The 16,759-nt window shown below is 41.0% G+C and overlaps 1 protein-coding gene across 1 annotated transcript in view; it reads right to left on the reverse strand.

Moving 5' to 3' along the window:
* The window catches only part of VWF (von Willebrand factor), a 117,868-nt gene extending 111,438 nt beyond the window's left edge, over positions 1 to 6,430 (reverse strand). The window contains exons 1-5 of the mRNA XM_077178437.1: positions 6,303 to 6,430; positions 4,741 to 4,795; positions 4,058 to 4,216; positions 3,337 to 3,439; positions 3,040 to 3,248 (exon numbers count right to left, since the gene is read on the reverse strand). Of these exons, the coding sequence (XP_077034552.1) occupies positions 3,040 to 3,248; positions 3,337 to 3,439; positions 4,058 to 4,216; positions 4,741 to 4,795; positions 6,303 to 6,332 (556 nt within the window). The 5' untranslated portion in view covers positions 6,333 to 6,430. The remainder of the gene's footprint in view (positions 1 to 3,039; positions 3,249 to 3,336; positions 3,440 to 4,057; positions 4,217 to 4,740; positions 4,796 to 6,302) is intronic.
* Between the last annotated feature and the right edge of the window lie 10,329 nt (positions 6,431 to 16,759).

The following is a 16,759-nucleotide window of genomic DNA, read 5'->3' on the forward strand; positions in this document are numbered from 1 at the left end:
TAAATTGTGAAAACAAAGTCTCAAGGTTAGGCTTGGTTTTGTCTCCTTATCCAATAAACAAGCAAGCCCATAGAATAAAATCAATGTTGTTTGCCAGTCTGGACAGGACATGAGCACTTCTCCACAGGACGAGCTATTGTAGGAACCATGTCAGTGGCAGTGACTCAGCACCCCAACCTGTCTGAAGGACAGTGAGTCTGCAACTTTGAGAAAAGGTTCTTCCCCTGCAGGGTGGTGGGTCACTGAACAGGTTCCCCTGGGAAATCATCACAGCCAGAGCTCAAGATGCATTTGGACAACACAGTGGGATTGTTGGGGTGTCCTGTACACGGCCAGGACTTGCTGATCCTTTCAACTTGCTAAGTCCCTTTCAACTCAGGATATTCTATGAACTCCAAAACCTACTGGAGAGGCTTTTTTGGGGAATTCAAGAACTAACACCTGAGGCCTTCAAAGCTCAGTCCTACCAGTATTACTTTAGCAGGGTATCAATTTTATTCTCATCTTTCAGAGCTCCAGACCTCAATAGCTGAGCATCCAAAGTGTACACAGAAACAATGTGTGCTATTCTTTCATCAGATTCTCATCAGTTCTCCACTTCCACACTAAAAACACAGCAAGGAGTCATAAGAGCATCATGACAACGCCACATTTAAATAGATTATAGAACAGGAATATAAACATATCAAGAGAAAAGAAAACCCATTAGAGTGTTCATTAAGTTTTAAACACCCTTCTGTTACTGCCTCCTTTACTTGCTATAAGTGGTAATATCCACTCACAGAACAGGTGCTTTGCCTCTTCTTTCACCACCACCCTAAAAACAATTCAGATATAATCAGTGAAGTTCCATATCATTTTCCACTTTCTTAAGTGAAAAATCAGATTAACTGTGTTCTTAAACCACAATAATTTCTTTCCCTAAAACAGGGAAAAATCAAATTTTCATTTGTTTCCACTGCATGTTATTCTGAAGCTCAAGGATCTTAACACATCTCTTACCAATAAAAATCCATCCCAGAAATGTGATTTATTAGAACTGAGACCCCAGTCTGATAAATTCCAGGTTTTAACAGGAAGCAATGGACACACCAACAGGACAGTTCAGCCTGCTGGCAACCTTAAGGTAACCCTTCACTGCCCTCAGATCACTAAGTCCTTACACCAAGCTCACATCCTGGGATAGGCTGACCTTTGGAAGAACTAATCAGCCTGAAAGGAGAACAACTAAAAGCTTTAGTGAAAAGAAAAAGATGAAATGCTTCACAGGCTCCCAAGAGGCTGCCTACTTTTTCTGTTTAAAAAATACTACTTCTCCCAGCTGTTTGCGTTGCCCCCTACCTGGAAGCTAGATTCAAAGGTGTATGACAAAGCAAACAAAAAAAAAGTGATCTGAATTATTCCATGACTGATTTGCTTGAAGCAAGTTAAGAAACGCTCCAGTGAACCAGCAGAGCTGACAAGGAAACAAGCAGTGCATGGGTGTAGTGACATCCCTCACTGATACAACAAATTCAAACATAAATTTAGCCTAATTCCTTCTAAATTGGTTTAAATGAAAGGTCTTTTGTATCACTGGAAAAACTGTCAGAATTGCTGACACACAGTTCTATTCTTCAGGCTAAAATCACAGATCTGTGTATCCACACAGGTGGATAAACATGAGGAGATCCCTGACTTTTCTCCCTGACAGAGAAAACACATTTTCTCTGTCACCTCTATTATTTTACGGCTCCTCCAAGCAGAAACCCTGTCATGGACTTTATTACATTCCAAAATCTGTGGCTGTGAATGGACTGGTTTTTTTAAGAGGGAAGATACAGCCTCCAGCATGTAAAACAAATACAGCATGAAACACATTTAAACATGAGCAGCAGAGGGGCCTTTTCTACATTTGAAAAATCCAAAGCATTACAGTCTCCTTTTTTACTTCTGCTTTTTCTAGGGGCCTTACTACTACTTCCTGTCTCAAGAAAAAGCCATAAACTTCCTATCTCATCTCATTCAGACATCAAGGGATCCAAGCCATGGCAAGCAGTTTTGTGACCAGAGTTTGTTTCTTATTATTTACATTGCTGAAGGACAGATTAATCATTTTAAAACACCATCTCTTTTTATCATTTTAACACACCATCTCTTTTTATCATTTAACACACATCTCTTTTTTTTTCTGTACACTGAAGTTATGCTTATGTAGCCTGAGTGCCAGTAGGACACATCTCTGGAGCACTGCCAGGCTCCTTTCCAAGCTGCTTTGTCTCCCTATCACTATCATTTATTTTTAATACACACTTCATGTTATCAATCTAATATATCAATGTATTAACTAACTTCAAACGTCTCCTCTTCAGGTAAGCATTCAGAATTAAAAGACACTCTGAAATACCACAAATCAAGACCAATCCTTCAAAGTCTCATTCAGGGCTTTCCAGAAACTGAGTCTTCACACAAAGGTGTACTGAGCAGCAAAGGTGTGTCCTTTGCTCCTCATTCTCACCAGGAACTGCTGTGATACAAGGTGTACCCCCCCATCCAACAGCCCTTATAGGTGGCGAAATGTCATTAAAAGGTAACACCTTTATAGAACAGCATCCCAGGCCAAACCTGCAAGCAGCAGGAATTTAATCTTCTGCTATTGTATCTTTCTATTCTTACACTATCTATTCTTACTACCTCTTGGCTAATTCATGAAAAATTAGATGTTGAATCAATGGGTATTTCACACTGCTTTTTTATTGGGTCTTCTTCTAGCCAGTCTCCACACATGAATTAACCTGTAGCTTTATCTTTGCATTTGAAAGTTTCCAGGTTTCTAAACATGCTACATTCAGATGCCTGGTCTTTTCTCAGGAATGAGATGTGACTGCCATTTCCTTTCAGGAGAAAGGAAGATGAACGGACTTAGCTTTTCAACACACCAGCTTGAGGTATCTGACAGGTTCTGTAGAAACATTTTTGCTGGATCAGCAACATCTTTGTTGAATCGGGAAAAGTGTGCAGAGCTTCCATTAACATACAATCAGTTAGTGGTAACCTTACCTTCCCGAGTTCTGAAGTCATCCTCAAGGAATTTATTAAAATTGCCACACAACCCACAGGTCTTATTATAGTGCTTTTCTTGAAGGAGTATCTGAATGTTTCCACTGGCATCAGTCTTCACCACAAAGCCATGCTCATCACTGGATATTTTATAATATCCTGCCTCCTTCTCTATAAATATACCATTGGAGGCAAAAGGTATGGAAACCCTGGGGAGAAAAAACAGGAAATTCTCAGCATGTGATACACAAAACCCATCAGGTTGTTTTCTGCTAGAATAATAGTTCCTAGAGGTACCTTTTTTCTTCCTGCATCACAACTCCATCTAAAGAGAGGCGAAGACTGAAATATTCTCCAAGATACATAGATAAACCAATTTTGTCCCCATCCTGGTAATCACCTGAGGAGATGAAACACAACCAAATACTCTTAGTTCTGGGACTCAGGAAGACAATTTGTGGCCAGCAAAAACCTATTTTAAACTATGACCAACACAGAACAGTTATTACTGAATATAAAAACATCTACCAAAGCAGTTGGTATGAAAGTCACATACAGTTTTGGTACATATATCATCACTTCTATGCCCAAGAATAACTCTGCAGAGGCCTATGCTAATTCCAAGGCCTGTCCTAGAAGGTGGGATTTTTCTTACTGGTGTGGTTTAGAATACAGATAAAATTCGTTCTAAAGGGTTATATAGCTCTTATTCCTGGACTCAGCTCAGCCACATCCCCCTGAAAAATACAAAATTAGTAAAGGTCTTCTTTTTAGTAGGAGTAGTAAGAAAATCTCTGCTTCTCAGCAGCTTATTTATGTATGAGCTACATTACCAAAGGACAACAGAAGCCCGGGAAGTAATCCCACTTTTCAAAACAAGCCCAAAATACCCCAATACAACCCACAGACAAACAAAAAACCCCCAACCAAGACCACTTTTTATGCAGTGGTCCATCCTATCTGACAAAGGGGAACTATTTGTCTTTTATTCCAGTGATGGAACCCAGTTCAGACTCACCTAAGAGGGTGAAGGAGTGCTTGTGACAGTCCCCAGCAAGGAGGTAGCTGCAGTACCCAGCAAAATTGTACAAGGAACCATCAAACGTTTTGATGTGATCATTCCCAAAAAGGCTGCAACGGGCAACTGATGACTCCTGAGGTGAAGCCCCTGATGACCCTGAGTATCAAAACACAACATTAACCTGCAATTTAAAGCAATCATTTTGCAGTTCAGGAATTTCTCTGCAGGAATTTATCCCCACTGGTGTCCTGGTGGCTTCTAAGCAGACCGTAAGCCTGGCATGGCAGTCCACATGATCACAGGTTTTTTTTGTTATTATTATATGCATTACTGAAATGCCTTTTGTTTTTTATTTCCACCAGCCCAAACATTGCATGAGTAATTTAAGTTCTGATCCTTTGAGGAATGCCATGTGTTCATTTGTGCGTGCCTACAATCCCACTAAAGCCTATAGGACACTAGGAAAGCCCTATTTCTTGTTCAGTCAAACCTTCCTGACTTCAGGGAATGTTTGGGACTCAACACAGTGCCTGTTTCGAGGTAAACAGACAAAAGGAATGACTACTGATGCCTTCAGCATGGTGAGAAAAATCCCTGAGTCAGTACAAAAAGGGGAAGGGGGGCTCGTATCTCACAAAAAAATTGTGAAAATATATTCTAGTCCAAACCTGTTTTCTTACCTGTGATTACAGTGCCCAGCAGTAGGCTTGTTTGCAGCACTGTCAAGAGGAGCATCTGTTAAAAATCAAAGAGCTTAGAATATTCTTTGTTTGAGACATAGTCTGTTTCACAACTCCTCATCACTTTCTATCCTTTCTTTATAAGGAAAACTATTGTTGAGGCTCTGCAACATTTCAGCAAGCCATAATCCATGCAGACAGTTGTGATAATTCAGCTGCCCTGCATCCTGCTTTAACTAGATAATCTAGCAGAGTTATCAATTACTCTTTGTCTGCATTTTCACTTCTCATAGCATGGAAGTCAGCTACCTCCATGGGAAATGCAACCCAACACAGACACATATCCCAATTCCCCTCAGCTAACACTCTGCACACAAAGCCCTTCAACACACAACATTATTTCTCAGTCAGCCTGATGTGAAGATGCACCCCAGACTGGCTCAGCCAAGCTGGCTCCAGTGGAAGTCCCCTCTGCAGCACAAACATCCACAAAGGGAAAGAAAGAACATAGAAGTTTTGCACCAGCCAGCAGGTTTGTTGGCAGACCATTGTAACCACATAATCCACTGATTTCAGGGTGATAACAGGCTTGAGATAAGGGGCAAGAAGGAAAGGGAGGAAATTGTGCCGAGATTAGAGACCCAGGGTGAAAATTTTCATTCAATAAAATCAGTTTTAGCATTGTCTCCTCCTATGTTCTAGCACCACAACATCAGTCTTTGTTTTCCGTATGTCTATAAACTACCTCCAGGATGACCAGGCCTTTAAAAATAATAATTAATAATAGGATAGGAGGGTCATGCAGATTGTGAACTACATGGGTTCAGTGGCAAAACATCAACTGTTAAGTATGAAAGCTGCACGGAGCTCTATCTAAGGGAATTAATTTCAGTAATCATATAAGCAACTAGAGAAGCTTAAATATACTAAAGTTAAAATATCAATGCCAGAAGACCAGACACACCTTTTCCTAAAGGAACCATCCAATTAAAGACTAAAATGCATTTTGCAAAGACAAATTGAGATATCAGTATAGACATACACTTCTTATTGCTGTTAGTTATGTAGGTCCAACTCTCAGTCAGATAAACACTGAGTTTGACTCATACACAAGACAGAAAAAGAAAGATCTATTCTATAACTCATAATGCTGCAAATCCCAAACTGACATAAGGCTGCAAGACAGCTCAGAAGTACCACCTGTGTGGGAAAACCACTACAAAGAATGGTGAAGGAAACGGTAAGCATCATTATTCTCAGAATACACACTTGCTACTGTATTTTTGGTGCATGCACAGTGCATGCAGGTATTGTGGTGAATCAGATATTACTGACCTTTGTCAACCCTTTTGTTTTACAAAGCAGGCAGAGAAAAAAGGCAAGTTATAAATCCCTTCCCATCAGTCCCCATCCACCTCCCACTCTGTTCTGAACTGCAGATGGAGTTTCCCCCAGTTCTAATGGAGCAGGTGCCACTAACAAATCAGAATACAATCCAGTAAGATCTGCCGGTATAAAACCATCTACAGTTTTATCACTGGCTTAATTAGAAACTAATGTACCTTCTTCTGCACGAGACTCCTCTTGCACATGAGCAAAAAACTCCTCCGGTTTCCACCTCAAGCCTACAACATCATTGTTCCCCTGGTGCTTCAGAAGTCAAGACTGGAATGACTTTGGTCTGAAATCTCTTGTTTTGTACAAGCCAGGAACTCTTGTTCATTTAAGAGGAAAGATAAAAATGCAGACGTCACATCCGCCTGATTCTCAAGACAATAGATGAAATTGCTATCGTGGAAATCAGGCACTCTTAATTGCCAGGAAGGTACAATGAGGGGAAATAGTTTTAAAAACTGACAGATAAAGTCTTTGAAATACATTTCACATGTGTATGTGTGACAAATCTCACTGGTTGAGCCAACAGGCAGCATATTTATTTGACAGAACATTATTCAAAGGGAATAGTTGGATCCTCCCCACCTCAAAGGCCGCAGAACCATTAAGGCTTTTTTCCTAAACAACTGCCTTAAAGGAGAAAGAAAAATTCAGAGCTAGTAATGCCCTGAATTTATTGTCTAGGTGAAAAAATACTCGAATTTTGCCACCTTCTATCAGAGCAATACATTTGCTCCTTGAAAAGTTCCTCTGGAACAGCACACCCTGCTCTGACTTGTTTGCAGAGTAGGCACCAAATCTATGGGCATATGTACAGCACTGAGCAAAAAACACACAAAAACCAGAGTTTGTCAAGTCTTACTTGACTTTCCATGTCCCATTCCTCACATTTTCAATAACTTCTAGGATTAACAAAGGCCTTAGGAGGCAACACATTGCACTGACTGGGAATTGTTTTCTCCTCTTGGATCCAGCTGCCACATCTCAGCAGGTCCTTCCTAGCCCTGAGAGCCTGAACATGAGTGATCACAGACAGATGTTCCCTAAACCGTTCCTTATGGGAATGCCAGCACTACTTAGGATAGGGGAATTAGATCTTCTATGACCATGGTCTCTTAACATCTTCTCAGTTCTAATCCTTTCATTTCCTGAGCCCCAGATAAGTAATTTCATTTAGCAACTTCCTCTTGCAGATCTAAATCCAGCAGGGCTTTTTTTGTTTGGCACATAAGGAAGGTAGAGTGAGATTGCCTGGGAAAATTCCTTAAAAATAAGAACAGTGGTCAGATAACTCAGACCTTGTGACACTTCTTAAGTGTGTTAATGACCTTGGGGAACATAACAAACAGAATTAATTGAGATAGACACACAAGGAATAAACTTCCCTTTTTCATCCTGGCTCTTTTTTCTCCCCCCAAAAATAAGGAAATGGTAATTAAAGAGTGCATTTATTGACTGATATTGTACAATGTTCAAACACAAAGCTTAGTGATGCTTGGGTATTTCTGACATGCAATTTTCCAAACAATACACCTGAGACACAGGAGAAAATATAGAAACAGCTATGAAGTGTTGCCAAAAAACATCTATAGTCCATTCTCATAAACGGCACAGGAAGGACTTCTGAGAAAAATTATCCATAATACTGTTTTTCATTGGTTTGTTCAAATACCAGGCTGCATGCAACAAGTCCTCGCCCCGCTACAAGTATGTTTAAATTGAAGGATTCTATCCTGGGCAAAGTCAGTTTGCATGAGAATCACTTAATTTCTGCAGGCAACTGCACTAATTGATTTTATGGGATCTAACAAAAGTCTTCCCAGCATCTGGAGTAAACAGAAACCCCAAATGCCACATCCTCTGATGCCACACAAAAAGTCAAATGAAGGAAGGTGCACACAGAAATGTAGGAAAGGACAGAAGGAGAAAAGATAAAATTATGATTAGAGGTAGGAAGCAACTTCTCTGTGAGCAGAGGAAATTTCCAGTCTTGGAAGATGAGAGGAATTATAGAAGGTCCTTGTGTGTCCTATTACAAGTAGTACAGAGAAGGTAAGAAATCAGTGCTCCTCTCTTCTCCCAGGGTAAAAGCTGGGAGCAAGCAATGAAATCCTCGGGGGTTGCTGCCTTTAAAGCACATAACTGGAAGGTATCAGCACAGGTCACTGTGTCAAGGAGTCAGACAAACTAACAAAGGGCCCCTGCATCACAGGGATCAAATCTCAAGGATCAAGTGCTGAATCAAAGACAGCTTTTGGCTTAGAAAGTCTTTACCCTACTGTGTGTTAGAAGCAGAAATCCCATCCTTTAATGTTACACTTCATTTCTGCCTTCTCCTTTCCTAAGCAACTGCTGCTAGCCACCAGAATCCTACTTTTTGGTCAAAAAGAAGCCCAAAAAACAAACCAACAAAAAACACCGAAATAAAATAAAATCAACTAGACAGCGTTCTTTATCCTGTCCCAGTCTGCAAGAAGATATGTTCCAGTGTTTTTCCACAAGTGAGATTCAAATTAACTTCCCGTTACAGATCCAACAGTGAAACAAAGCAAAAAGCTCAGGAGAGGGGCAAAAGAAAACCCCCCAAAAAATAAAAACAAAAACCAAAAAACCCCAAAACAGGAAAGGGGGGGAAAACCCCAAAAAACAAAAAACAAACCAGGAAAGGAAAAGGGGGGGGGGGGGGGGCGCTACTAAAGCTCTAGGGGTCATCAGCGCTCAGTTCCTTTTCCTGGCACAGCTAACGATCATAGTTTAAAGGAGGACACCCCTCAGAGAGGATGGGAGGCAATAACGACCCTCACTTTGCATTTGAAAGCCCCCAACCTCCGGACATCCTTCCACAGTTTGGGAAGTTCACTCGGGAAAGCCAACACTTGAACACTCTCCCTCCTGACTGGGCAGGGAAGGGCTGTATCCGAGATAATCCTTTTTACCAGTTTAAGTCCTTTCCTGGTGGTAAACTCACGGGATTTCCAATTTCACAGCCCTTCCTGAGGTTGTGACTGGAGTCAGCCGAGCCGTAAGGACCACAGGCTGCAGCGGGTGAAGCGATACTCTTGGCTGCTGCTCTTCAGGCTCCAAACCTGCCAGGTGGCATCCCGACCTGGAGTTTATGAGCCAAGGTGCATCCTGCAAGCCCTGCGGTCTGCAGCATCACATCAAAGCAAAATACCCCGCCTCTATATGCAGGGAATAAGGACACTAGAGCTGCACAACATAATTTTCAGCTGGTGCCAGCTAGTACTGCTCTGCTGAAGTCGGCTGCATTACTCTACTCTGTGCTGGCTGAAGAGCCAAAAGCCTCACACATTTGCATTACATTACAAAGAGCCGCCAGAAATTAAACAGAAGGGCAGGGGGTGACGATGATTTTTCGCCTGGTCTGTGGGCGATTTCTTCCTTATTTGAGGTATCACCGCGCTGAGACGCGCCCGACTTCTACACGGCAACTATGCAGCATTCCCGGGAAGGGCGTGTGCTCCTAGGGCAGAACAGCATCGGCCACTTCCAGCCGTCTCCTGGAAGAGCTTGAAGACAGGCGGTCACTTCTCTCTCTCTTTTGCTTGTTAATGTCTTGTACCTCCACCCCGGGCTGAAATTCCTTGCATACAGAGAGCCAGCCAAGGCCAGTTCAACGATTTCCTCCCCCACCCCTGGAATGGTGTTTTTCCTATTCCCCACCCCACCCCCCCCCCCCCACCCCCAACTAGTTAAAAGTCTATAATCTTATCCGTTTACACGGTGTATAAAACGCAGCTGTTATAAAACGCCCAACTCAGGAGCCAGGTGGAACTTCTGTGTTCAAGGCTGACCCCTGTAGGTTTGTCCCAAATTAATTATTTTTCAAACAAGAATAGCACCAGGAGTTCACTTAAAAATTCAACACAACTGTTAAGCAAACTGTTCTGATAATTAAAGCCACACCATGTTAAAAACACTCACTCTAACTCGGTTTTCTGCTAGCCTAAGCTTTAGACAGCAACTTAATAGAAATTTAAGAAACATCTATTACCATGTTTTCTCTGCATCCCTTCCTGGATAATGAGTTCAAGACAATTCTCCACCACCCCCTGTTTAAGTTCAATGAACTGAGCTTCCAGGTTGCCTCTCTAAAGTGCATTTCTCTCCACTTTTTGTGGTTTTCACGGCTCATCTCTAACTCCAGTTACCAGAGCTAGGGCCAGGTTTAAATATTTAACACTGTTGCTATTCCTAGAATGCAGCATCATCCATATCCCTTCCTCCCTTCACCAGCATCTCCTACCACTTCAGCAGTTTAAATAGCACAAGAAAGAGATGGATACTATCAATAATCAGAAACAAAACAGAAGCGTAAATTATCATTTGGGAACATATAATCAATGTGATGAGCGCTCCATTGTTGGTGTGTTTTCTACTCACCTAAATGATGGTATGTCAAATTTTAAATCTCAAATCTTTAAGCACCTAATGCATGCATGATTGCATCAATACAATTTGCCAAAGTTGTGATTTCACTAAAGAGCTGTAAGGTTTGTTATACACTGTGTTTTTCATAAACCCATCAAAATTAATTAAAAAAACATCAAGCAGCATAAAATAAATACTAATCTATCAAACAAAACAGTCAAAAAAACTCAGGAACAGTGCTAGGAATTCTACTGAACTACTGAGAGATGCCAGTTCCTGTTGAATAATAGGGTGTTTCTGAAAGTCTTCGTCAGGAAGAATGATCTTGGTCCCTTAAGATTGAAATTTGGCCTATGGAAATTCCTTGCATTTATAGCATTATCTGAATCACTTTTGAAAAGGAAAGAAGTCATATCCATACAAAATCTATTTCACTCATTTTTATAGTGCCAAGGAAGAACCAACTCCAAGAAAAAGCTGATCACTAAGACAAAAATCACATGTTTCTCCTTCTGAAAGGCTGATTTACCCCAGTACAAGACAGAGCATGTTACTCATTGTGGAGGACAATTAAGTCCCAGAAACATTTACTGCTCTGCTGGGAACAATTGACACCATTATGTGATCAACAAATCTGTGTCTTGTGTGCATTCTCCACCACCACCCTTTTTTTCCTGCAGTCATCCAATATAAGCACAAGGAGTAGGGGGGGAAAAAAGCAAAAAGCTCAGATAGTGAAATTTTCCTCATGCATTGGTATACAGTACATACCCTAAAATCACAAGAGAAGATATCAATCATAAGACATCAACCACAATACAAGGACTCTGAAATTCTACAATATAAATTGTCTCTCTCATATGCCTTTTGATTCTTTTCTACCATCAAAGATTAGCACTTATAAGATTTTTCTCCTGAAATGTGAAGGGTAGAGGCTTCAAGATGAAAAACAAAGCTGAGACATTCACAAGAATTCCCAATCTCCACATTTAACATCCAAATAAAAGATAAAATTCTCCAAATACTCTACAATTTCAAAACATCATCAAGCAAGTTGACAATAGAGATAATACAGGGATTGGAGTCATAGAATATCCTGAGCTGGAAGGGACCAAGGATCATGGAATCAGCCTGATGTCACCCTAATTCCCTATAACTCTTCATGCCCAACCCATCAGACAGGTACTCACCCCTCACAGACTGGAGGTAATGGACACTGAGTGTGTGTTTCTCCACTGGACTGTTCCTAAAACTATGGAACTTTATAGAAATGGCATTAAAAATACCCTCCAAGTTTGACTTAAAAAAATGTACCAAGTAGTCCAATCTTTTTCCATTTGCTATGGGACAAGAACTGTACAAAACTGCATCCTAATCAAGATTTAGTTTTTTAACATCGCAAAGCTGAGAGATGCCTTGAACTCACTATTTTATGAGCCCATGGCCAAAGATTTTATTTTTAGAAGCACTATAAAAAGACAGGATCTTGTGTGTTTGAGTAACAAAATCATGGCCATAAATTGTTCAGAAAAGACAGTTAAAAATTAGGCTTCCTTTCTTTGTCAAACAAAAGTAATTGGAATATATTCCTTTCTCCTTCTCTTGTTTAGCAGAAAAATTCATGGCATTCAGAGGGACAGTGCCTGAGGGTATTTTCAAGCATGAATATATCTGTATATTTTATTGGCTTTTTATTTCTGTTCACATCCTTCTGGTTCAAACAGTTCCAGAAATCCTCAGGCCCCAAGGCACCTACACACCTGAGCTATGAATCCCAGCAGTCTGCCAGGCTTTCTGGAAGGACAGATTCACACATGGATATGGAGAGATCTCAGGAACATTAAGGCAGATTTTACAGAATACACAGAATAGCAAAAGTCAGGTTTAATTTGAAGCTGGTGGGATGTGAGGAGAATGCACCCACCCTTGGGATTTGGTATTCTGGTAGATTACCATGGTGGCTGCAGTGCCTTTCCTGCTCTTTCCTATCCCATCTTCCAACACTGGGAATGAAAATCATCTTCCCTCAAATTTCCTTCAGAAAATGAAGGTTTCCAAAAGTCATCTTCAGCCATTTTACTTTGTAATACAGACTGTTTAATTAACATGCTGTGACACCCATGCATTCATCATTCCATATATTACTCTCTTTTTTTCCTCTCCTGGTCCCCTGGTTTAGGAATCACATCCTAGGTCACATCATCACTTTCAGGTGGCAGGAGGCAGAGATGCACAGTAGGTGCCACACTCGTTGCATAAAGACAGTTTTATAGCCATTACAGTGATAGAAGTGCCTAAACTGCTTCCTAACCTTTTACTCACAAGTAATAAGCAGCCACTAGTTTAATTACAACTGTAAGCCATAAACTAAAACAAGTTTCACCTCAGCATGAGGGAGAATTTCTTTATCTTGGAGGTGGCAGAGCACTAGAACAGCTGTCCAGGGAGGGTGTGGAGTCTTCCTCTCTGGAGACATTCCAAACCTACCTGGATGCATTGCTGTATCACTTGCTCCAGGTGATCCTGTCTGGGCAGGGGGGTTGGACCAGGTGATCTCCTGAGGTCCCTTCCAGCCCTAATTATCCTGTAATTCTGTAAATAAACTACTTCTTTAAGATATAGAGCCATCAATTCCTCTATACAGGATGGTGGCAAAAATAGAACAACTTCCCTGCAAATAAAAAACATTGAAAATACTTTATAGCCATTATAAACACTATAGTATAGTCATTTCTTTGGGAAAACAGAAAAAGAAAGAATAATATCTTCTCATTCTCTAAATCAGGACCACAGTCACATCTTGTTTATTGAAAGACAACATGGAACTTAGTTCTCATAAACACACACTGATTTTCCTCCAGATTCAAAAGCATGGAGCCAATTGCATAAATCTCAAAATGAAAACACTTTCCACATTACATTTTATTTATAGAGAGGAAAGAAAAGGAGTTTTATTAATTTTTTTTTAATTAAAGAGTTTCATTTATAAAGAGGAAATAAAAATACCTTAATTTTAGACCCCAGGAACACCTACAAGACCCACAGCCCAGTGCCCCACTGTGTTAAGTGCTGCACAAACAGGACAAAAAAACTGTCCAAACCAAAGCATCAGTAGGAGCACCACAGAAAGAAGGCTTGAGAGAGGAAGTCATGCTAAAAAAATTACACAGATCATTGAGCAGACCTCAGCATGGTGTGGGAATCTACTGGCTTTACAAATAAATTAAGCTTTAAATATTTTAACACTACTTTCAGCTATTTGTAGCTTCACAGTCTAAAATGTGTAACTTGAGTTAAAGTAAAAAGGACTGTTCAGAGAAGGCAAAGCAAAGAAAGCATTCCTCAAGGAAAAGCTGAAAAGCACTGGAGCCTGAATTTCCAGTAACTAGAACCAACGAGAATCAGCCTAGTGTTGGGAGCAACAAAATTACTAAATCACGGATTTAAAAGAGACTCCAGAGACTTAAAAGCATCCAGGTGTCATATTTGTTAAGCAGCAGAAAACATCTGATATGACATTTTGTTATGCCCAAAGCTCTGTGTGCCACTACACTATGGAAGAGCTTAGACATGAAGGTGGTTCTGGGGCAGTGAACTCAAATTCATGCTGAGCTCTTTATGTGGGACCCGGTTCTTTCAAATCTCTTTCAAATCTCCTGACAGACAGGAATTAATAGCACTGGAAAGTAAAATTCAAAATATCCTAAAGATATGTACTTAAAGCCTAATTTAAACTTTATTTATGTACACATTTTATTATATATTAATTCTTCAGCCACTTTTGACCATATCATGGGGGTTTATATACTCTCTCAGAAACCCTGGGGGAAGAGGGAATCTTGTTCCCAGAAAAGGAAAACTGAAGCACCCACTCAGCAGTTACCACAGGATTGCCTCACTACAAACCAGTCCATGTTTGGGTTTTTCCCCAACTGTAGTTTGTAAACAAAGAAGGGATATATAACTCTGCTACTATTTCAAAAAATATTTTTATATGAACAGACATTTTTTTTTTAGTGCTTCACCTGGAAAATCTGACATGGGATTTGCAAAGTTCCTGTCCTGCCTCCTGATCAAAGAGACAGAAGCACAAGTCTGGAAATTCCCATTAGACCTGCAAATCTCCACAGTCTGGTGATAACTGAGCTAAGTGGGGGGAGGTGGGGGGGCGGGGATTAGATAATTTTGCATTTCCAGAAAGTTTTCATCCCAGTTTTGGAGGCCTCCTGAGATCCCTAGGAGTCTGATCAACCAGTGTGCTGAAAAATAAGGGAACTGGGCAATTATACCTGAACCAAAAGTGCCACAGGCACGTTGTACCCTCTGAAAATCTAGAATTTTCCAGTGATAATGCTAGAAAGCCTCTGACCAACTCAGGAACCACAGCTCCTGTCAAACAGTGTCCCTTCTGATCAATTAATTTGCGTAACAAGTAATGCACTAGGAGAACAAGGAGGCCATTTGAAGGACTCATGGTGGGGACAAAGGAAGGCTTGTGAACTTCCCTAGAAATGCCACTCAACCATGCAGGAAGATAACTCTGATATGGATGTTCTGCACAGAATAATGCTTCCAGCTGTTCTCAGTCTGGTTTTATCTGGTCACTGCTGAATTGTACCAGAGCTGAGCAGTTGAGTGGCACCAAAAAATACAAATACTACTCACAACAAGGATCCTGACAAAGATTAAAATGTGTCACGGCAGGGTGATCTGCTCAGACCATCACCTCATCAGGGCAAAAGGACAAAACAGGACTGCAAGGACTGCCAAAGACATGTACAGTAGTGGTTCACTAATTTCTGTGGTCCTCCTGGCTACCAGGAATTTTTGTTTCATGGTTTTCATACACTGCAAATGATTTGGAGCTGGTGCCTTGGTGCTGTTTTCAGTTTGTGCAGCACTTGAAGTGGGGACTGGGTCCACAACTCTGCCTTACAAATAGCATCAGCACCATACTAAATAAGGAATAAAAAAAAAAGCCATCTAGAACAAAACAAAGTCAAAACTGAGCTCTGCCACACACATTGAACCTGTCAAGTTTAATCCCCTGGAATGGAGGGAAGGTAAAGCCTTTGCAAGTGATGAAAGACAAATTCATGCCTAGGCTAGACTTTACAGACACCAAGGAGCTAATCACACAAATGACATAAATCCTTGTTTAGATAAAGCATTGTACACTGAAAGGAGTAAAAATACAGTACCATAGACTGAAATACAGCTTCACACCCTTCAATAACAAAAGCTGGGACTATTTCAGAGAAGATTTTAAGCACCAGAGGTTCATGCTGGCTTCCCTCCTCCTTGTCAACACACCAAGAGCCCCTCAGATAAGAGTCTACCAACGCCACCTCAGTTATTTACAAATAGGTCATTTTGCATATTTGGGGCCCAACATTTTGGGACACTGCATTTGTTAGCTATTGCAGTGAAAACATGATGGTCCTCAAACATATTTTCTAGAAGTCCTTACTGGATTCATCACCAGACCAGCCAAGGCCCCTGATTCTTGCTCTCTTTGACCATTTTAACCAATTAACACATCCTAGGATGCCCCGTGTGGGAAATAACAGAAACTGTTGCACTAAGCCAGAAGAGGGAGTGTAACAGATCAAGAAACAGGAAAAGAAGGAGCACAAAGACAAAGTACTGTGTGTCCCACACAGTCACTGCCAGGAAGCCAGAGACTCCAGAATAGTCAGCCTGGGTTAAAGAAGTATTTTGAAAACTCCCTTCAAAAAATGCACATCTGTACAAAACAGCAATTTTCAAAAATCCTTGTTCACGGAAAGGTAAGGATGGGCAGCAGTAAGTTTTTCCCTGTGTTAAAGAAATCTCCAAACCCAGGGCCTAACAAGGTGCTCTAAATGCCATCTGCTGAGAAGCAAAAAATATTGAGTAGAGATTGCTTTTTGGGGAGATGGGTACTTTAAATCCATCCTGCTCTATGGGAAGCAGGAATAAATTTAAACTTCTCTTGCTGGTGTTAGAGAGGCTGCCAGGTCGTTTCTGACCTTAATAAACCATTTCTACCAGAGTAAGAGCAGAGACAGAGCAGGAGAAGCCCAGCCCCAAGCACCCTGAGCTTTCCAGCCCAGCTGTGTTCACTGACAGAGAGAGGAGGGACAAGTTCTGAGGGCTTTCCCTTGCCAGGTGCCAGGACTTTTCTCCGACTCCTCACTTTTCCTACTCCTCAGCAAGTCTGTTGTTACCCTTCTGCAGCTCCTGCTGCCAC

Source organism: Agelaius phoeniceus, chromosome 5, assembly GCF_051311805.1.
Source record: "Agelaius phoeniceus isolate bAgePho1 chromosome 5, bAgePho1.hap1, whole genome shotgun sequence".
In the NCBI taxonomy this organism is placed as follows: domain Eukaryota; kingdom Metazoa; phylum Chordata; class Aves; order Passeriformes; family Icteridae; genus Agelaius; species Agelaius phoeniceus.